Below are 23,848 nucleotides of genomic sequence, written 5' to 3' on the forward strand. Positions count from 1 at the left end.
AGAATGGCGTGAACCCGGGAGGCGGAGCTTGCAGTGAGCCGAGATCACGCCACTGCACTCCAGCCTGGGAGACACAGCGAGACTCTGTCTCAAAAAAAAAAAAAAGACAAGCTCATTTATTTCAACAATAGGAGATAAACACCAATACAACTTCTTTTCAATACTTTAATATATCTGGAATTCATGCTACTATATGGTATGGGCTGAGGATTTATATTTACTTTTAGATAAATTGTTAATTATTTCAGGATAGTTAATTCAGGAATCATTCTTTCCCCACTGATACGAAATGCTACCTTTACCACATACTGAATTCACAGGTAAGCTTCTGGGCTTTTCAGTATTATATGTTTGTTTTTACATTAGGACCACACTATCACAATTATTAATAATTATAATACATTTATATATTATAATTTAATATTTATTCTCAATAACATAGTATACAAGACAGACTTTAGAATCATTGCAGCAAGTGCCAAAAAGAAAAAAGAAAAATAAACCTTTTGGAATTTGACTCAAATAATACTATATTATTTATTAATTAATTTGGAAGACATTGGCATCTTATAATATTGTATTCCTTCCGATCTTGAATATTTACTCAATACTTCTGTCAAATACAACTAATAATTGATACAAAGGGGTATAATACATATCCTCTTTGCTTAATTTTCCTTGAAATTTCACATGAAAAATATATATAAAATTACTTAGAAAAGAATAAGCTGTGGTATAGCATTACAGTTATGTAGGTGTAAAAGAAAAGCTTCCCGTGACAAAAGTATTCACATTATCATCAGTAACAATTCACCTACAGAATTCATGTACTTGAACTGGCAGTTTCACACTTCCCTATTGATCACAATAAAGTCAATCTTTTAAATAATCGCTCAAATTTACTGGAAACAAATAACATCCTAATACTATACCTCATCATAACATACTATCTCCTTTAATTTTTATTTAATAAATCCCAACATAATTATTTTGATAATCTGGAAAATTTACTAGCCATATAAAATCAAAATTACTACAAATGAAAAAACTTTACCTGTGAAAAAATGTAATTTCTCAACTTGAATAAATTTATGACACGCTGAAGTGATTTCCAATCATATTGTTTGACATACTTAGGTTTTAACTGAGATTTTTTTTTAATGGGAGTGAGGCCCAAGTTAGAAATATTGTTCCTTATGATTTTTTAAAATACTTCCTACTTTCCTCAAATTTCCAATACTCATTTTTGCATGCTATAAAAGAATGTGCAGGCTAAACCTACTTAGCTTTGTGTTATCTATCACTCAGGAAGAGTCTGATGCTCCTAAATGTCAAACAGAGTGAAGGAAATAAAAAGATTTAAGTGATAGAAAAATGATAACTCATAAGAAGATATAATATCTAAGTTTTGGTGGAGTGTTTAGTGACTAGTAAGAGAAGCCCCTTGTAGAAGAATTTCAGTAAGGCAAGCATACTAAGTAAGAAAGAATCAGATTTCCCCACTATGAAAAAAAATGTTTCCTCTTTTAGTCAAATGAACAATGTATCAAGCATCACAATAACAGACTTTTAAAATGAAATAATTAGGACTATGCTCATCTCTGATCTCAGGAAAAAAATTAGTCTAGATAAGTTTAAAATATAAATTTCATATACATTTAAAATGATACTCTAAGTAAAATAGCTGACATTTCTCTTAAACAATAATTTTCAAAGACATATTTATGCAATAAATTTAGCATCTCACCTGTCCAGCAACAGCACTGAAGTAAGTATACACGGAGTCACCAGCTGAGGAATAAGCGTCTGAAAATGCTGGGAACCCACAGTATTCATCGAGGAGTACGGCTGGACCTGTTTCTGGCACTGGCTCTCCCATCTGTATTCCTGGCACCTGAATGCTAAAATTTCCAAACTATAAGAGTGAAATAGGAGAAGGTTAGTAATATAAATATTACCTATTATCTATAAAAGTTGGATCAAAAGAAATTATTAGAAGCCAATCAAAAAGTAAACACAGTTACCAAAGCTTCTAATCCTATCACAAAAACTTTAACTACAAAATGTCAGATGTCCTACATTAAGACATAATTCAATTCGTTAACATATATTACCCAGCATTAAAAGAAGTGTAAAAGAAAAAAGAAAGCTACTAGCCTCTAAGAACTTAATCTAACAGAGGAACATGTAGAATTTTTAAAAATGTTTACCAACATCACTGAAGTAAACAAAAAGTAAAACAATGCAAGATTTTACCTAAAGTAAAACTAAGAAGTAACCCTCAAGACACATACTTAGAAGAATATATGTGTAAATACAATGAAACTTTGTTGAGTGTCAACATTTACAATATACTGGGTATTGTATTCTTTACAACTATTTAAACTTAAAATAAAAACTTTATATGTCAATATAAAATATGAGAAAAAGGTATATAGTTTTTCAAAAATCTTTTAAGGGGCAGGAAGCAAAATGTTTAAAGAAACTGCAGTGGTTGTGGTAGTATCCTGAGGGATGAGACAGAGTTCCTTCCATATGCTAGACTCTCACTTGTTTCTTTCCAGCCTATTGTGACTTATTACAGTTTATATATGTGGTATTCTCTGCTGTTATAGATCATGTGATCTAGTTTTAACTAAAGCCCTCACAAAATGGCGATGGTAAAGATTAAAAACATGCACAGAAACATGAAAGGCTTGGACATGAAAATATTGTCTAAGCCTTTCCTTACCCACATTATGTCGTAATAATGACAATGATCAATTTTGACTCATTTGAAACTATCAAAAGGACAACTTGAAATATGAATTTATGTAAACCGTGTTTAGGGATGAACCTTGTTGGACAGGGACCCCAGTTCTCCTCCACATGGGCCCTTTCACATGGCTCTTCCACTTCTTCACAGCATGGCAGTCAGGTTCTAAGAGAAACAGAAGCTGCCAGTCCTCTTACAATAATAAGTCTGGAACCGCCATGGTGCCTTTTCTACTGTATTCTACCAGATGAAGGTGAAACAGGCCCAACCCAGATTGAAGGAAGTGGAGAAATAGTCCGTGCTTTTCGATAAGGGGAGTGGTAAAGAATTTGTAACCATCATTAATCTGACCACCAGGTTCTCAAATTATGAGATTGGGGAAAGTTAATGCTGCAAATTGGGAAGGCAAAACAGATTAAAAGTGATTTCTAAAGACAGATTCTTCATCTTTGAATTCATTTTGTATGCTATTTCTTGTGTGAAAATCTATTCTGTGTAAGTTTCCTGTGCTTAAAATGTATTTTTATTATTGAAAACACTGAAGCTTGTATAATACATGTACAAATAAAAACATGTAACAAAGTTTTAGATTGTTTCATTTCCTGTGACCAAAATGAGAAACAAAAAACGTCCTTTATATTGAGTTGTAATTTTTATTCATATACAATTAGTAAAAAAAAAAAAAAGAAAACAACACAATTTTTATAAACAATACTTAAAAGAAGAAAGTAAAAATCTATTGGAAATGCATCTCCTACAGAGATAAATCATACACTTAATTAGATAAAAGCATACTATCAAAACAATTAGGTCTAGCAGCTGACATTTTATACTTTGTTAAAAGAATATAAGAAACATTAATAAGGTGTGGGTTTCCTTTATTTAACATGATTTATAAACGTCTCAACTATCTTATTAATATTCTCCTAGTAAAGAAATCATGTAAGTTTTATCCCAAAATGTTATCCAATGTATCTTAAAATATTTCAATTACATTTTTTTAAATCAGCGTCTGTAATCTATATTGCTTCGGCTATTGAGGGTACTTCTCTTTCCAGTGATTAATAATGAGCATGAGAACAGCTGAAAAGAGATGTTTATTTTAAATTCATGGAAAAGGGTGTTTAAATGTTCAAAACATATACAGACGTTCTCTTTATCGTGTGGTGGAACTCTCCATCAAATTCAAGTACTCTGACAAAAGTGGGTAAGGAAGCACCAAATTATTTGAATGAAAATGTATTACTCTTGCCACCTCACTCTGACATACATTTATGAATTAGGAGCATACCAAGAGGAGTAAATATATCACACTTCTAACAGATAGTTTCAACCAAATGAAAATACGTCTACGCTAGGGACGTTTTTAAAGACCCACAGGTTTACGCTATCTTGACTAATCTTTAAGGGACTTTCCTTTCCTTAGGCACTTTAAACTTCCTTCCTAAATTTAAGGACTGAGGAGGAGTATGCATTACAAAGCGGAAGGTGCCACAGGGAATAGAGGCAAGTCTTAAGGAAAGCAAATCAATTTTAGAAACAAGTATCTGTGGAAGTTGAGGACCTGGAAATTCATATCCTAAAACAAGAACAAGAACAACAACAACAACCATGAACTCCCAGGGGTAGGAGTAACTCTTTTGAAGACCACAACCATAGCCCAAAGTCAAGTCCTATGTTAAAATGAGTAAAACACAGTTTCTCTGTTTAGGCAAAAAACAAACAGAAATAAAAATAGAAAATATATTCTACCCACACCGCAATGGATCAAGCTAATGTTAACTCTGTTAACACAGCGTGCTCAACCCACTTTGCAGACACTGACATCAATACTAAAGATTTGGGTTCCTTTCTGAAAAGAAAGGGCTAGCCACCAGGACTCTACGATTATAACTTGCAACTCCCAAAGGTGATATAGGATAAAAGTTATAAGAAAGAGTAACTTCCCCCCGCCTGGGGGCGAGGAGGTGGGGGGGAGTCTAGAACAGATTGCCCTTCGTATAACAGTAAAGATTAGGAGTTATTTACCGTACACCTTAATTTATTCATAAGGAACTTAGAGAACAAGAAGTGGTCAGGAAATTCAGAAACAGGATCTCTAGCAACACTGAGTGGGGGGCGGGGAGGGATGTACCACAAAAGATTACTGGAACAAGAAGAGGGTGGCTTGTTCCTCCATTCCAGGAAACAAATTTCCAAACACACATCACTCCTTCGGCTCCACACCTGCGGCTCCAAGTCAGCCCAGGCTCAATGCTCGCTGCGACCCTGGCTCCCACCACCCCCGGAGTCCCGCGCCGCCGAGTACCAGGCGCGGACGCAGGGAGCAGCAGCCAAGTGCGGACCCGGCACGCTGGCACCGCCCTCAAGGGGGCGCCACACCCCGCGAGGGAGAGGGACACGGCCCAGCGGCTGGGACTCACCCCGCCTCCGTATCCCGGGTAGGCCATGACGAGCGAAGCAAGTGTCACCCTCGAGTCGCGTCCGCAGTGCTGGGAGAACAGCACAGATGCAGGTGCAGGGAGGCGAAGCTGCAGGTGAGGCTAAAAGACTCACCGTACAGCACACACCTCCGAACCCGCCCCCTTCCGCAGTCCAGCCCCGGCCTGCCCGGTTCCGATTGGCTGAGTCCCACACTTTGGAGCCAACTCTCCTGCAGTCCGCCCCTTCCCGCAGCCTAGCCCCACCCATCTCTGCCCTGATTGGCTACACCCCGTCGGGAGCCCACCAGTCCCTGCTCGGCTCTTACTTGGTAGCTCAGGTTCTCGCGCGCTCTCCTTCTAAATCCCGAAGAAGCCTTTTCTCCTGCAACTTCCCACCTTCTCTGGAAAGGTTTTCCACAAGCCTTCAACTCCTCAAGTTACTTTTGTTTCTAGAAACCCCAAACCGGCAAGTCTGTGACTTATTTTAACCTACTCCTCCACGCTTTTGAGCTGGACTTCAAAGACCCATCTGTGAATTTCAAAATTTGCAGTTATATTTACTTTTGTATAGTGTTGACGTCACATCAAAACTTTGCAACCAGGACCACACCTGTAATCCAAGAGGAGCGCTTCTGCGCCAAAACCCACTTGAGGCCACATTGGACGAAAAGGTTATTGATTCTGTTCGGTAGATAAATGGGGACCTGAATTGTGAGATTTGGCAAATAAACAGGATATCTAGTTAAATTTGATTTCCAAATAAATTTTTTTTAGTGTAAGTATGTCCCAAATATTGCACAGGACATGAACATATACTAAAAAGTTATTTACTGTTTATACACTGATAATGTAGACGGTGTCTGTATATAATCTGACTCAGCCTTTGGGCAAACTCTTGTTCAATGTTCAATTATTTTGGCTTATTAAGTAATACCAATGGACAAGTCTGATTTATCTCTGGAACTCAAATGAATTTTGTAGCTCTGAGTTTAAAAGGACAGGGCAGCTGTAGCTTTGGCTTATGAACAAATAGACCAAATGATATTATTTTGAGTTATCTCTGAAGAACAAGAGAAGGGCTAACATGTTTCTTAAAAATAAGGCTATCAAAAAAATGTTAACTATTCACAAAAGAAATCAGTCTTGCGGAGCTGAGTATCTGTTGTTCAGCTATGCTACAGAAGAGGATGTTGGACCTTGTGAAACAATTCTCAGAGGAAATGGCAGAGAGAAAGGAAGATTGCTGATGTAGAAGCTACTCTTGGGAAAGTGTCTGTAAGTTCCTTCAATGCTGTAAGAAATACTTAAGCCACTAAGGTTAAATTATTGGCATAAATAAATAGAGGGGAAGGGTAAAACCTACGTGATAAGAGCGAAAAATGCATGACTTATGAAGGTATCAAGTGATAAAGCACTAGAAAGAACAAACCATTGCAAAATTGTATTCCAACTGATTACATATTCAAAGAACTGCTTAGAAAGGATTGAGTGTTTACATTTATAATGTTAGTCTAATTCTGTGGTCAAAATTTTTGTTCATCTTGTTTTCATCAAAATAGCCTTATTGATGCAACTGCATTTGTGTAGTTGGGAGTTAAGTCCCCATGGGTTTCTTGCCTTTCTGCACATTTAATTTCAAAGAAAGTATTTCCTGCCAGGGTAAAGTTTGGGTACATTTGCTAGCAGCCTTCTTAGGACTTTCCTAAGCTTGGAGTTCTTCTTCCAGTTGGATAACAAACGCAATGCATGTGCAGCACCCATCTGGCAGCTCCTCTTCGCCCTGTGGGACTTCAGAATGAGGGGAATCTATGGAAGTATGAAGCTCATGCTGTCTGTTGTGCTTTGAGTAATAAAGTTCTTTGTCTCTAACTCAGGAATCTCACACATTCTGCCAATTTCTATGCAATTGTGGCACTCTACTTGTTTGCTTATAACTAGAGTAAAATATCAGATCCTTCATAGTTCCTGCCAACATATACCTTAACTTAGAGAAAGGGTTACCAAAGAAAGTTCCTACCATGAAGGTGCAGAGGAGGACTTTGAACAACACAGCATCTCCCTCCCTAAAACTGGTGTTTCAAATTATAAATATCCTAGTATAAAAATTCAAATAAGGCCATAGAGTTTTTTTAAAATAATAGTAATGTTAATTTGCCTCCATGAGTCAAGTTAATATTGTATGAACAATAGCATTTTATGAAAATGTCATGTTTATTTAAAAATTTCGCTTTTTAAATATTTTCTTTTAATAAAATCCTTCTTTATTTTATAAAAATGGTTATAGAGTGAATATGACGTACCAGGCATTGTGTGTTGTGAAGTATTCTTTCTCAAAACAACTCCATCAGGTGTTATTATTCCCATTTTATAAATGTGAAAAGTCAGGTGGAGAATTGTATTTCACTACCCACAACTGCAGTTGCATAATGACTAGCAAATCTGAGAGTTTGGCTGCAGAATGTGGTTTCTTAAACATTGTATGTCCCCTTTTCTCTCCATCCCCAACCATAGTGCTGTAGTTCAGAATATAATAAAATTATTTACACCATAAAAGAAAAAAGGCTTGAAAAGTTTTTAAATGGCAGTAGAAAATATAACTAGAGAAATAGCTAAGGAAATGCATTGTTTTGACCAAGATTAGCCAATTTAATTACTTCTCTTACACAGGATACCCCCTTTCTGGTGACCATAAAGCTTACAGGATTATGTGTCTAACTATGGAGTTTCTTCTGAATCTTGTTGGCATTGGTCTTATCATAAATTGAGATATTCAATTAACCAGCACATTTACCAGTAAAATATAAACAATAAATTAATTGCAGTTCTTTTTCCTATCTGTTGCCACCTCATTTTCTCTTTCCCACTATATGAATGAGGGAGAGAAAAGAGTTACAGCTCCTCAGCAAATTTCAGTCACAAACCCAGAGCCTACTTCCCTCATATAAATAATATACATATATATAATAAGACATACCAGCTAATGGAAACCAACATTCATGGAGTTTATTTCATGTCACTAAGAAATTTCATTTAGATAGAACAATTCATTTATTCAACGATTATTTATTGAACATATATAATATAACATTATTTTAGATGTGGAAAACATACATCAGTAGGAGGCGAGGAATGTCCTTGCTTTTTTGGAGCTTACATTCTAGCAGGGAGAACAGACAATAGTTTAAGTAAGGATGATGAGTAAGTAAATTATAAACCATGTGAGAAGATGATAAATGCTATTGAAAAATAAGGAAACCTAAGTCAAGGTTAAGGGATAGGGAGATGACAGAGTAGGTTGTAGCTCTAAATGGAGTACTTGGGTAGCTTTATTGAAAAGGCAAGATTTGAGCAAAAACTTAGAGGTCATGAATGAGTTAGACATTCTGGAGGTATCTGTAGGAAGAAATTTCCACATGAAGAACTAGAGTTAAGATCCTAAAGCAAAACCCTGCCTGACCTATTTGAAGAATAACAAGGAGGCCGGTGAGCCCAGAATAGACTGAGCAAGAGGGAGAGTAGGAGTGATTGCAGAGCAGGGACATTGGAGCAGATCATGCGGGGCTTCACAGACCATTTTAAGTACTTTCTTTTATACTCTGGGTGTGCTACAGAGCCACCGAAGAGTTTGATATCTAAGTGGGACATGATACGATTTAGGAAGGCTCACTCTTTCAGCTGTCTTGACAATAGAAGGGGGTTAGTGTAGAAACAAGTTCTGTTAGCAATCTGTTGGTAATCTAGAGATGATGGTGACCTACTAGGGTATAGCAGTTGAGATGGTGAGAAGTAGTGAGATGACTATTCTGTTTTTAAGGTATAGCCAGCAGGGTTTACTGGTGTTTTGGATTTGCCCTTAAATGACATGGTGAAGACTGGAGGAGGAGCAGTTTGGGATAGTGCCAAATCAAGAATTAATATTGGAGATGTTAAATTTGAGACGCCTGTGATACTAAGTGACTATGTCAGGCTGTTGATCTAAGAGGCTGCCTGGAGTGAACAACTTCTGTTGAGGGTGCCTACCAGCCACTCAGCATTTGCATCTTAACAGACCTTTCTCCATGTGATATACTGTTGACAGGTGGCAAAGAATTTATTTTTAGAGAGGGAGGATTCCTCCAAAATGGCCCTAACAAATTGCTGATGCTGATAATGAAAGCAAAAGGGGCCTAAGAAATTAAGGCCTCTTTGGGCATCATTGATTATAAAAATTAATAATATAAATAGTTTTATGACTTAGAGGATTACAGGTATAGCCCATGACGTATGGAAAATAATTCTGACAACTTCTAAATCCCTATAACACTTAAGAAAGTACATACACAGTGTCTGTTAGCTCAAGCTGCCATAACAAAATACCATAGGCTGTGTGGCTTAAACAAAAGGAATATATTTCTTACAGTTCTGAAGACTAGAAGTCCAAGATCAAGCTGCCCACAGGGTCAGTGCCTGGTGAGGCCTCTCTCCTTGGTTACAGATGGCTGCCTTCTCCCTGTGTCCTCTCATGACCTTTGCTTGGTGCATGAGGATAGCAAGAGAGGGGGCAAACTTTCTGGGGTCTCTTTTTATAAGGGCACGATTCCCATCATGAGGACCCCACCCTAATGACCTCACCTAAACTGAATTATCTCCTAAATACCTATCTCCAAATATCATCCCATTGGTGGCTGGGGTTGCAGCATGCAAATTTGGGGAGGGAAGCATTTCGTTCATAGCACACAAAATCTGAAAGTTGAAAAAAGAGGCACCTGATCATGATGTTCACTGTTGTGCTGTCACTTTGATCACTAGTATTTATCTGTTTTATGCTAAAATGTATTCCTTAATTGAATTTCCAATATTCCTTAGCATAGATTTCCTTAATTGATCTACATGCAATAATTATCATACTTTTCCAGAAATTATTCATTGTGTTTTTAATATGGAATAATGAAGGTATATATGTGTTATTTGCATAAGACATAAAAATATGACAGTGTCAAGTGAAGCCATCCAGTAATAATTTTATTTTAAGCCCGAAGTTGTTCCTTTCAATATCTTTCTAAGGGTTACTGCCCACCAGTGAGGACAGAAGAAAAATAATAAGCATGCCAAATAAGACAAAAATAAATATTATTTACCATTTATTACCTCAAGCAGCCATTTGACAAACTGACCTTTCTTCTCAGCTAAGCTCTCAATAGCACAGTTTTCTGTTTCTAATTCTGAAAATACTAGTACTCTTTTGGCAGGAGTACAAACTCTGAAGCAATTTAATAATAGTGCATTTTAGCATAAAATTGTTAACAAGGCTCTTCAACAAGGTGATGATTGGTATACTTTCTGCATATATACATCCTCACTTTGATTATTAAGTCCATTAAGCAATTTGGATTCAATGAAAACTTCTTAAGAAATTTTATATATATGTAGATAATATTGATCACAATATATGTCCACAACTAATGCTGAATAAGAACAGCAACAGTATGATTAAAAGCCTCAATAAAGTCATCTACTTTTCAGGTAAGATCAGAAAAATAACTACCTTAAATTTTAAGTCCAAGTTGCATGCTTACGAATATCATTTAGATTCTACCTAGATAACATGGGATGATATACCCACAAAGCTGTCTCTCTAGAAACATATAAATTAAATATGTCAATTAAATTCTGTCATGTTGGTGTTTATCCCACTGGTTAGTAAGTCGCTTCTGTAATAACATGGGATGATATACCCACAAAGCTGACTGTCTAGAAATATATAAATTAAATATGTCAATTAAATTCTTTTATGTTGGTGCTTATCCCATTGGTTAGTAACTCGCTTCTGTATAGTGTCAGTTAAGTTAGAGTAGTCCTGTTACAAAAAATTTAAAATAGTTTCATCAAAAACATAAAAGTGGCCCAATTCTTAAATATATTATTGACCAACTAAAAGCTGATATCATCTCATTTCCACATTAATCCTCAGGTGTTTTGTGTATGTGTAAAATAAGAGTGCCCCCCTTCATATTTCTGTAAAATTATTGGTGGAAATAAAACCTGGAAATAACAATTTAAAAATTACAACTTATTCTTTTATATAGCACTTGATATTTTTCACAGCTGTTTTGCACATTATCACATTTGACTTTCACAACAATCTTGTGAAATAAGTAGCACCAATTACATCTTCAGAGGAAACGTAGTAATAACTTGCATTGTGGATGTAGACACAGATCAAAGCAGTTGCAAAATATTTTTAAAGCAAAACATGAACTGATTATTTTTCATGTTCAGGAAATAGCACACAAAATCTGAAAGTTGAAAACAGGAGACCCTGGTCATAATGTTCACTGTTGTGCTGTCACCTTTCACTACACAATCACCAGTGCGTGTATAGTTTTGAATGAATGTGAGAGAATGAAGTCCCATTCTTAGAGCCTTTAATGTTACTTAAAACCTAAGAATCAAGCTATAAAACACTTCATTGCTTGAGTTATCCAGAATTAGAAATTGAAGTAAAAGAAAGAGAAAAAAACTTAGTACTCTCCTGGTACAAAAAGGGGTAAGAACTGTGATAGGTACTCATGTAGATGAGGACCCATAATCAGTTACGGATGGGTATAATGAGCCCAATTAATGCACCACCCAAGATTCTGCTCTGCTTAGCTTACCTTCAACACTTTCCTTGTTGCCTGTCTTTTAGCCATAAAGCTCAGTTGCTGCTGCTGCCACCTCCACCAGAAAAAAGCAGATGGCACATTCAGACACAGTAATTGAGGGATTGTAATAAAGTCACTATTTACAAAAGTGTTGACATAGGTAAGATAAACCAATCAGGCCTGATATAGCGTCCCAGTGCAAACAGCATTGAGGATCCATTACCACCCTTAGGCAGAAGGTGCAAGGCAAGAAAGCAGTTATCAAAACCTGGATAGAATTATTGTATGAAGAGGGTCCCCTGACACATGACTTTTAGTACACGGATGCACCATGACCTGCATAAAGATTAGCCTAAGGAATAAATACCAAAACCTCACTCTTCTCCCCACCTCTGCTTTCCTGCTAGTGCTTCCATTGGCTGAATCTGATCAGAAGCTAGAGGAAAAGGGAGCTCATTGACGCAATCCACAAAGGTTAGCCTCCCCCGGCACAGAGCAATGCAGAGAAGGGTGAAAAGTAGATCTTTATGGACAGGTGGAAAATGTCAAGCACACTGAAGAAAAAGAAATTTCAGAACTTAAATTCCGAACTCTGCTCAAATTAAGTCTCAGTGTTTCAACCCATGAAATTGTTCTGTAAGGTAAACCAAAAATCCAGATAAATTGCAGAAAGTAGATATTTATAGAGTAATTATACTGAATGATTAATCTGTATTTAATTAAATCAAAATTAAATTCCAGAACTTAAATTCCCAACCCTACCCAAATTAAACAACTCTTCAGTAAGAGTTTCAACCCATGAAATTGTTCTGTAAGGTAAACCAAAAATCCAGATAAATTGCACAAAGTAGATATTTATAGAGTAATTACACTGAATGATTAACTGGTACTTAATTAAATCCAAATATTTCACTGAGCAACTAGGTTATACAGAAGACAGAAAGAAAGAGACAGACTCAGGTTTTTATTCAACTTCCAGGATTACAGTCAGGGCTTGAGCCACGCATTAAGAGAGGCACTATGGTAACCAGCAGAAAAGAAAGGGGGGGAGGAAGAGGAGGATGTTACCTAGCAACAGAATCTTTAGGCTAGAGTTTGCTCATAAAGTGTCTAAGAAAATTGTAGTTATTGATATCAAAAAAAATAAAATGAAAAGAAGATACAAAAAAAAAGTCTGGGGACATAGAAACCATTTAACTATTTGAGTATATAGATAACAAATATCAAATAATTATGTATTTGATATCCTATGTGAAATATCTTTCTGTACATTATTTTAAATAAATCTACACATCAATAAACACATGTTTAGAAGCAAACAAAACTAATTTCTGTTGGAAAGCATTGCCTAAAATATAGCTTTTCATGTATAAATTTGAAAAATTAAATTATTATTGAACTCAACTTTCAACTGTTAACTAAGCAAAACATGTATCTTCAGGCTATGAGTCTACCATAGTGTTACAATAATGAAAAACATCAGCTGATATTCAGATCTTGAATTTTGATATTTTCCCTCATTAATATTTAGGAAACATCCATGTAGGAAACTACCTATCAGCTGAGCACATTATGAAAATAATAAAGTAATACCAATGTCAGAGTTGGGACAATTTCTCTTTAAACATTTTACTTTTTTAACTTTGTTAATACTGATTTCATTAATTCACACACACATTCTGTTTTTAAGAGACTAGGTTAATTGGTTCCAGTCATTATCGTCCATACTAACTCTAGAAGAAATTGTGCAATAAATAACGAAGGGGTTGACAATTGACTCCAAGTTCATTTGTTCACAGTATGACATTGGAATATATAATGCAACTTCTTTAAATCTGAGTTCCTCCTTTGCAAAATGGCAATACTCCCTATTAGAAGATCAGTAAGTCCTCTTAATATTATGACAGAAAATCCAACTCAATATATTTAAACAAGAGAATGTATTGGCTCATGTAACTCAAACTCTTGGGCATCTTTAAGTTTCAGCTGGCATATAGACAGTTTCTCCAAGGACCCATATTTCTCTAGCTGTCCGTTCTGCCTCCATTCTTAGAACATAGAGGGAGGCCCCCTAGGCACAACCATAACCCACTGTTAAAAATAGCTGCAAGGAATCTCCACTTTTGTTTCTCTGGTCCTTTTTTTTTTTTTTTTTTTTTTTTTGAGACAGAGTCTCACTCTGTCATCCAGGCTGGAGCACAGTGGTGTGATCTTGACTCACTGCAACCTTCACCTCCCGAGTTCAAGCGATTCTCCTGCCTCAGCCTCCCCAGTAGCTGAGATCACAGGTGCCTGACACCATGTCTGGCTAATTTTTTTTTTGTATTTTTAGTAGAGACGAGGTTTCACCATGTTGGCCAGGGTGGTCTTGAACTCCTGACCTCAAGTGATCCACCACCTTGGCCTCCCAAAGTGCTAGGATTTCTCTGGTTTTAATTGGGTTCCATGTTCACACTTAATCACTATAGCTAGGGAGTGGGATATGTTGAATAGGTTAAACTAATCAGGCTCCAGCTCAATAGCTGGGAAAGGGGTCAATCCTACCCAAAGATAGTTTGAGGATGAGGAAATGGTGGTTTCTCCAGAAGAAAATCTAGGGGCAGTTTTACCAAAAACAGAAGGAATGAATACTGAGCAAGAGAAAACAACAGGCCCACTCATAAACTCATGGAGTTGTGAAGATTAAATGTAGTAACATATAGAAAGCGCAGGAAAAGCATAGGTATAGATCTTTGTTTTCCTCACATCTCCTAGTACATGGTAGGCATTTGATGTTCATTTATTCACTAAATATGCACTGAGTACCGCCTGTGTGCCAAGCTCTAAACTACTATTAAGGATTCAAAAATAATGAAGACATGACATGTCACCTGTCCTTGTGAAGCTTATAGCTTACTAGGAATGGCAGATAAGTCAAAATGCAATTGTAACAAAGTGAGATGAGTGCTGTGGCTAGATGTAAGCTCAGGATGCCATCGAATCACAAAAGAAAGGTGCAGGGAGGTGTAACATAGGCATAGTCATGAAAACAATCCCTGTAAACATCCTCAATACATGTTACCTTCTCCCTCATCTATAGCTATTTAAACCCTTATCCCCTGAATCTGTGGCAGAAGTATCTTAGGCCCTGAGCAACTTAATTTTTAAATGATTTTTTTCTGAAGATTGGAGAGAACACTAGCAGTAGAGGTAATGAAGTAGAAAGGTTATCTTCTCTGTCTTTATAACATGTATTTTAAGTTTAAATTATAGCCATGATTTTACTTTCATAGTAGGAAATATAGGTTATCTCCCTTTTCTGTTAACTGGCAAAAAAATCTATAATTGTACATAGTTACAGTTTTGTTTAACTGAATCAGCTTAATTTGTTCCAATGCAGTTGAGATCTCATAGTTAAAGCCCCACTAGGTGGCGGCAGAGGAAACATCATCTGTGAGTCGCAGTGTGGAGAAGCCTCAGGAAGGAAGCAAGGGAAGGCTTTCCCACTTACACCTTTCTGAGAAAAGCATAGATAAGACGATGTCTAGGATTTGGCCTGGGCTGCTTTGTGCCTGCCACCTCTTCAAAGGAGACACCGTGTCATCAAGGTTCCAGGGAGTAAGATGAGCCTTAGGCAGTAATTGGCCTCATCTGAGAACTTTGGTCAGCCTCCAGAATTCCTTTTTCAAGATAAGTTTCAGGTTTTCTCTAGGGTTCCCTGTGGGTGTTCCACAATTATTAAATGTTAACATTATGCTTAATTGGTAATTAACAGCATGCAGCACATTTGTGAGCACATAAGCAGTCTGTTCCTGAAATGAATGAAGCATTTCTGAGATGTTTATCAGGGATCACTCATAGTCCATGCATGCTGCCTTATTTATTTTTGTCTATTAAAAATCATAAATCCTTCATCTCGAAGTATTTTTAAATAGATTATTTGTAGTAACAAAATAATTTGGATCACTTTATAATTTAAAAATCTCTCACATACTATGAGTATGCCCCTCGAGACTCTTACTGCCTTTCAGGGAGAAAGGATGAATGAAATGAAATAATCCATGCCAAATAAGTTCTAAAATTTTGAATAAGTTTTAAGGATGAGGAGGGACTATGCAAGCTCCCCAAAGCTGTTAAATCTATATAACCTCAACACAAATACTCAGATAGATAAATGAAACACACAGCTTATTTATTGGGAATTCAGAGGGAAAAAAAGTTAATTAGGAATAATCAGAAAATATATTTTAATATGCAGTATACATTTACATTATAAAATATGGTATAATTTGTGATCTTAATAAATAGGTGTCTCATCTCTTCATTCATTTACTGGCTTCACTCATCCATTCTTTCATTTATAACAGTAGTAGCATAATATAATTGAAGTCCCTTTCCCACCTTCAACAAAATGGTATACAGGTTCCAGAGCTTGCTCAACTTTTTTAGCATTTGATTCAATGAAAAACTGTTGATAAAGGCAGCTGCCGGCTCTGAATTAATCTTGCTACTTGTTGGGTGTATATAAATGTGAGGCAGTCTAAGAAAGCACTGATACCATATTTCTATTTTTGTGAGAATTCTTTGTACGTCATATTTTGATCCCCCAGCAGAGACTTTCAAACGCCTTTCCAAAAATGCATAATCCCAAAATATGAACTTTTTTAAAAAAGTGTACTCTTTTTGGAGTACAGATGGGGCCCAGTGATCCACCCATTGAGACTCTCTCCATTGCCATCTTAGGGATGTATAACTAAGTCACATTAAATCTTCTCGGTTTAAATATTAATCACCTAGGCCATGATAAACTTGCAATAAAAGTGATTGTACATTATTTTTGTGTGGAAGTTGAATTTCCTTATAGTCTCTATAACTTCCCTCCTCATTTTTGGTAAAAGTATAAGAAACTCCAGTAACTATAAGCAAGAGAGTTTTTCAATGATCTAGGACTTCCTCCTTCAGTCCCTCAATCTCTTTCCTGAACCACAAGTTGAAGGACTGCTATGGGCCTTGTTAGTAGGCATGAGTTAAGCAAAAATCCTTCGAAGTAATTCTGATTCAGATTTCCTGCACTTGTTACTTTGTCTCCAGTTTAAAGACATTGTGGACTTTTCTGTTGAATTCATATCTAATTTGATTCTTCCAAATATTAGCTAAGGATTTATGCTCTAAAGTGCCCAGGGGCCTACTGCCATGAGGTTATAGATATATAATATATATAAGTAATATTGTATATTATATATACAGTTTTTTTTTGTTTTTTGTTTTTTGTATTTTTTGAGACAGAGTCTTGCTGTCGCCCAGGCTGGAGTGCAGTGGTACGATCTCGGCTCATTGCAAGCTCAGGGTTCATGCCATTCTCCTGCCTCTGTCTCAGCCTACCAAGTAGCTGGGACTACAGGCGCCCGCAACCACACTCAGCTAACTTTTTGTATTTTTACTAGAGTCGGGGTTTCACAGTGTTAGCCAGGATGGTCTCGATCTCCTGACCTCGTGATCCACCTGCCTCGGCCTCCCAAAGTGCTGGGATTGCAGGCGTGAGCCACCACACCCAGCCGAAGTTGCATATTTTATATAATGCATAATAGGTTTTATTTGTTCTAAGCAAATATGTGACAATGCCTAGGCCAATGAATTTAGCAGACAAATGTTCCAGACTACATGTCCTTTCATAAATTGCTGAAAATATGTGTTCACTTATATCACAGCTTTAGCCAAAATGAATTATGAATGATTCAGGAAGATATCTAAAAAACATAATCCAGTTTCCAAATTCTCCTGCTTAGGCCAGCAAGCTATATATATACAGTTTGTCTCAGTCTGTTAGTTCTGCTACAACAAAATACCTGAGACTGGGTAATTATAAAGAACAGAAATTTATTTCGTCACAGTTCTGAAGGATGGGAAGTCCAAGATCAAGGGCACAGATAGATTCAGCATCTGGTGAGGTCCCCAGCCTCTGCTTCCAAGATGATGCCATGAATGCTATTTCTTGACATGGTGGATCAGAAGGACAAAATGTGCTGAACTCATTCACTTTTAAAAGGGTGCTAATCCTGCCCACTAGGCCACAGCCCTCATGGTCTAATCTCCTCTTGAAGGCCCCACCTCTTAACACTGTTGCATTGGGTACGATATTTCAACATAAATTTTGAAGGGGACATAATAATTCAAACCACAAAAGAGTTGATACTATTCATGGGTTTCATATGTGTGAATTCAGCTACTTGCTAATACTTATTTGTAACCCCCAAATAATCAGTAGTTGTGGCCCTTTCACAGTCATTTGCAAACATGTGCAGAACAATGAAACATTTGAATCACCTGACTCTCAGATTCCTAACTGAGGTCAAACAAGGCAGTGCTCTGCCTTCTTGTTTCAGCTCTTGTACTCTAAGTATCCTTTTCGTAGTATATTTAGTGCCAATTTTTCACATTTTTGTGCTCTTTGTTAGTGATTTCACTGTTTAAAATGGCCTCCAAGCACAATGCTGAAGTGTGGTCTAATACTTCTGAACACAAACAAAAATAAGTATGTTAGGTAAGCTTTGTTCACGTATGAGTCATAGTGCAACTGGTTGTGAATTCAATGTTAATGAATCAACAATATATACTAAATAAAATGTCTATAAACAGAAATACACACAAAACAAGGTTATGTATTGATCAGTAGACAAAAATGTGACTGGGGCTCACAGGAACCTAACCGTGTGTTTTCTCTAGAAGCAATAGCTCAGTATTCACAAATTCAGTGCTTATAGTGACTTTATAGAATATAACTACCATCAAAAATGAGAATCAATGGTATCCTCAGTTGACCCCAGGCTAACAGAAGCCCTAATCCCTAGTTCTCACCTCTGATGGAAGAATGAAATTACAAATGGGTTTGAAAAGAAAAATAACTGAGTCTAAAGTTCTAACCAAGGAGACTGTGAGGCAATGGATAACTTTATACAGGTTTCCATGTAAGTCTAATCTGAACATAGGCTGATAACAACTTCCTAAGTGGTCATTTGGCTCACTTTGCCACCACAAAAAGGGACTGAATGGGCTGTGTCAGCACTTCCTATTGGAGATATTCTTCAAGGCCAATGTGTGTATTTAGGTACATAAAACAACTGGAAAGCAAGTTTGTAGCATTCTTTGAGCCATTCTTTTATTTTAATATTCATACAAAATGGTTTGACCTACTGTAGCATTGCCTTACTGTTAAAAATCAAAATTATTGGCTATTATTAAAAAGTCAAAAAATAACACATGCTGGCAAGGTTAAGGAGAAAAAGGAATGCTTACACACTGTTAGGGGGAGTATAAATTAGTTCAGCCATTGTGGAAAACAGTGTGGTGATTCTTCAAAGACCTAAAGACAGAAATACCATTCAACCCAGCAATCCCATTACTGGGTATATACCCAGAGGAATAGAAATTGTTCTATTGTAAAGACACCTGTGTGCATGCATTCGTTGCAGCACTGTTCACAATAGCAAAGACATGGAATCAACCTAAATGCCCATCAACGATAGACTGGATAAAGAAAATATAGTACATATATACCATTGAAAACTATGCAGCTGTAAAAAAGAATTAGATCATGTCCTTTGCGGGGACATGGATGGAGCTAGAGGCCATTATTCTTAGCAAACTAACACAGGAACAAAAAACCAAATACCACATGTTCTCACTTATAAGTGGGAGCTAAATGATGAGAACACATGGGAGAACAACACATGCTGTGGCCTGTTGGAGAGTGAAGGGTGCAAGGAGGGAAAATATCATGAAAAATAACTAAGAGATATTAGGCTTAATATGTGGGTTATGAAATAATCTGTACAACTATTGTGGGATCTGGTCAGCAGCCCTCAATGCAACGGGGCTCTTTCTTTGTTCCCAGGAGGATCAGCAGGTCGAGAAATAATAGACACACACAAGATAGTAAAAGCTGGGTTCAGGGGGGTCACCGCCTTCTGGTCCTGCAATGCCACCAATGCACTGGATATACCAGCATTTATTATTAAGTTTAGTGAGGGCAGGGGTAGGTTAGTGAGGGATTTAGGGTTGTTTGATTATGAAGTGAGATGGTCACATGGGGATGAAGTAATTCTTTAACATAACATCTGTATGCAGAAGTACAGTATACAGAGAGAATAATTTACAATATAGTATGTGCATCAGTAATTTCTCACAGAGTGTTTAAACAGAAACACAGTCTTTCTATAACTTATGATTAGCAAGATATTAATCAGCAGTAATAGTTGCAGCAAAAGCTTGTTACAATCAATCAATAGAAACAGGATGAAGTTAGACAACCGATTAGATCAGAAATTCTCAGAAAGGAGTATGCCTTAACCCTAAAGAGGCCTAGAAGAGCCATGGCAAGATGCGGGCATTTATAACCCTATCTTATCCATATGAACAGGTGCCCCTCATGCATGCGTTTATAGGCTCTCCACAAGGGTCGCATTCCATTCCCAGAGCTATGAACATCTGCTTTTCTGGGATAGGAATCTTGGTGATGTGAAACCTCCCTGACTATTGGCTCATTCTGGCAGTCCCACCTGGTATTGTCTTTACACAATCCTGCATGCAATTTTGTATTTACAATAATCAGGAGCATTTCATCTTTTATTATGTAGCAATAGTTTCAAAGGGTCTCCCTACAACAACAAACCACCATGACACAAGTTTACCTGTGTAATAAACCTGCACATGTACCCCTGAACTTAAAAGTTAAAAATAATGATAATTATTATTATAATAAAATAAAAATACAAATTTTTGATCACTGTCTTTAAAAACATTTGAACGTGGACCCCAGTAAATGTATGTGCATTCATTTAGAAAATCTTTGCATGTACAACTATAATAATTTATCATAAAATACAACAAAAACTAAAAAGTAAGGAATGAGATGAACTAATTAAGATTTTAAAATGTGTAATCCCAGCACTTTGGGAGGCCAAGACGGGTGGATCATGAGGTCAGGAGATCGAGACCATCCTGGCTAACACGGTAAAACCCCGTCTCTACCAAAAAATACAAAAAACTAGCCAGGCGAGGTGGCGGGCGCCCGTAGTCCCAGCTACTTGGGAGGCTGAGGCAGGAGAATGGCATGAACCCGAGAGGCGGAGCTTGCAGTGAGCTGAGATCCGGCCACTGTACTCCAGCCTGGGCGACAGAGCGAGACTCCATCTCAAAAAAAAATAAAAAATAAAAATAAAAATAAAAAGATTTTAAAATGTAATTTATATAATTCAGTGCATTGATAATAAAAAAATTTGTAGTTGATAATGCTTATATTTTAAAATCATAGTTTAACCTTTCATGATTTAGCAGTTCAAAAATTTGATTCAATTTATCTCAATATTTCACTAATTAATTCTACAGCCTTCCTAATGTTACTTTAAGACTTTGTCAACTATAATATGGATACAGAAGTACTGGGAAGGGAAGAATGTGGTCCCTTTAAATGATACGGAAGTGGGGAAGGGAAGTGCTAAGTAGAGGAGAGCATGATCCTTAGCTAGGGCTCCATCCCCATGAACCTAGGTGAGGACAGGCATTTCTTGCCCAAATGTTGCATTTCCCAAGACCACCCTGGCCTGCCACACCCCCATCCTGTGCCTATAAAAAAGACCCTGAGACCCTAGCAGGCAGAACATAGAAGGAGCTGGACATTGAGAGGAGCACATCAGCAGAAGAATACACAGGCAGCTGGATGTGGAGAGGAACGCACCGACAGGCACCAGAATGCTGTCAGGCCACTGACTAGCAGAAGCAGAATGATGCAGAGTTTGGCTGGGATAGTCAGTGGAGAGCCTAGGCCACTGAGAGTCCCAACTCCAGGGGTAAGCCTTCCTATTCAATCCCCTTCTGACTTCCCCCAAGCTACCTCCACTCAATAAAACCTTGCACTCATTCTCCAAGCCCGGGTGTGATTCCGATTTTTCCAGTACACCAAGGCAAGAACCCAGCATACAGAAAGCCCTCTGTCCTTGCACCAAGGTAGAGGATTTAACTGAGCTGGGTAACATAAGCCATCTATAGATGGCAAAACTAAAAGAGCAAAACTGAAAGAGTACCCTGTAATACACTCCCACTGGGGCTTCAGGAGCTGTAAATATTCACCCCTAGATATTGCCATGAGGTCGGAGCCCCATAGCCTGCCCGTCTGAATGCTCCCCTAGAGGTTTAAGCAGCGGGGCAACTTTTCCCATCTCAACTGGGGACACATCCAGGATCTCAGAAGGTGAGTGTGAGTGAATGCGAAACTGTCGGGTTTGCCTTTCTTCCGAAACCCTGCCACGTCTCTCTCTTTCCTATGAGTAGGAGGCTCTCTTTTCTTTTCTTTTCTCTTCTCTTCTCTTCTCTTCTCTTCTCTTCTCTTCTCTTCTCTTCTCTTCTCTTCTCTTCTGTTTCTGTCCTTTTTTGAGACAGGATCTTACTCTGTCACCCAGGCTGGAGTGCTCCTCTTGGCTCACTGCTTCCCCTCCCAGGTTCGAGCACTTCTCCTGCCTCAGTCTTCCAAGTAGCTGGGTTTACAGGCACACACCCCCATTCTCGGCTAATTTTTTTTTTTTTTTTTGGTAGAGACAGGGTTTCGCCATGTTGGTCAGGCTGATCTCAAACTCCGGACCTCAGGTGATCCACCCACCTCAGCCTCCCAAAGTGCTGGGATTACAGGTGGAGCCACCACACCCGGCAAGCCTCTGTTGTCTTTTTGTCACTTTTTCTCTCTCACACAGTTTGAAATGGCTGTCATCTCTTTCTTTACAATGTTAAGTGTTTTGCTACAGGCTGTGTCAATGTTACTAAGTAAAATGAGTATTTGGCCCAGCCACCAAAGGTGCAAATCAGACCAACTGTTCCTAGAGGTATGCCTCCACCTTGACAGCCACAGTCATGCATGGCTCAGGGCACCTCTCCTTACCCTTTCCCCTCTCAGCGCGGGTGCCTAGGCATGCCTGCAGCAGGCAAAGACTGAGTCCAACAGTCCCAGGGGGGTGGGGGTGGTGGGGGGGGCAGGAGAAAACAGGTGATAGCCAGGACCCTACAGGATGCTTCTTGCCTGCCATGCCAACAGAACCTCCCCTTGCCAGGGAATTCAACCTGGTCTGAACTGGGGGAAGGATGGGAAAGTTATAAGGATTAAAAGGGCCCACTTGCACTAAGCAAGGGGTTCTTCTCCCAGGATCCCCCTTTTTTGCCCCTTTTACCATTTTCCTCTTTTTTTCCTTTTCCAAGTGAGAGGGCTCCCCATGCCCCCACAATATTTCTGATAGGGAAGTTAACAGAGGAGCAACCCTTGCTGGCTGATAACTGCAAAATCAGCAGGGCACATAGGAGATACTCTAAACAGATACAAACAGCCTCTAAAATACCTTTTTGGTCCCAAACTCCATTTAAGCTTCGGACTGAGGCCCAAGAAAGAAAAACTGGGCCTGAGGAATCCAAAGCCAGGTGACAGGCACAGTGTAAATGGGCAGAACCAATTCCCGCCAACTAAAACCCACCCCACGGAAGGAGGCCATGGATCATGGAATAAACAGGCCCAGGGAACTCAAAAGTTTGCCAATAGCAGGGAGAAAGGGAGGCATAGGTGAGGGCAGTTAATTCCCATTCTCTATGTTTTTCCTGCCTCATGGGTACATACCTCATTGGTACTTACGGCTGGCACCTGCCAAGGTCTCTGGAGCTCAGGGATAAGGGGTGGAGAGTGGAGGGAGGATGCTCGCTTTCTCTCTCCAACACACCCTGAGTTTTTCACTGAAAGAAGGAAGGGAAGCCTGGGTGTGGTGACTCACGCCTGTAATCCCAGCATTTTGGGAGGCTGAGGCAGGTAGATCACCTGAGGTCAGGAGTTTGAGACCAGCCTGGCCAACATGGTGAAACCCCATGTCTACTAAAAATACAAAAAATTAGTTGGGCATGGTGGGGCTTGCCTGTAGACCCAGCTACTTGGGAGGCGGAAGCAGGAGAATTGCTGGAACACAGGAGGCGGAGGCTGCAGGGAACCAAGATCGTGCCATTGCAATCCAGCCTGGGTGACAGAGCAAAACTCTATCTCAAAA

The 23,848-nt window shown here is 38.2% G+C and overlaps 1 protein-coding gene across 2 annotated transcripts in view; it reads right to left on the reverse strand.

Annotated features, from left to right (window-relative positions):
- GCA (grancalcin, EF-hand calcium binding protein) overlaps positions 1-5,365 on the reverse strand; it is an 18,848-nt gene extending 13,483 nt beyond the window's left edge. For both annotated transcript variants that reach the window (XM_011991000.1, XM_011991001.1), the window contains exons 1-2: positions 5,179-5,365; positions 1,748-1,915 (exon numbers count right to left, since the gene is read on the reverse strand). In XM_011991000.1, the coding sequence (XP_011846390.1) occupies positions 1,748-1,915; positions 5,179-5,205 (195 nt within the window). In that variant the 5' untranslated portion in view covers positions 5,206-5,365. The remainder of the gene's footprint in view (positions 1-1,747; positions 1,916-5,178) is intronic.
- Between the last annotated feature and the right edge of the window lie 18,483 nt (positions 5,366-23,848).

The sequence above is a fragment of the Mandrillus leucophaeus genome, unplaced genomic scaffold (genome assembly GCF_000951045.1).
Source record: "Mandrillus leucophaeus isolate KB7577 unplaced genomic scaffold, Mleu.le_1.0 Scaffold389, whole genome shotgun sequence".
Lineage (NCBI taxonomy): Eukaryota > Metazoa > Chordata > Mammalia > Primates > Cercopithecidae > Mandrillus > Mandrillus leucophaeus.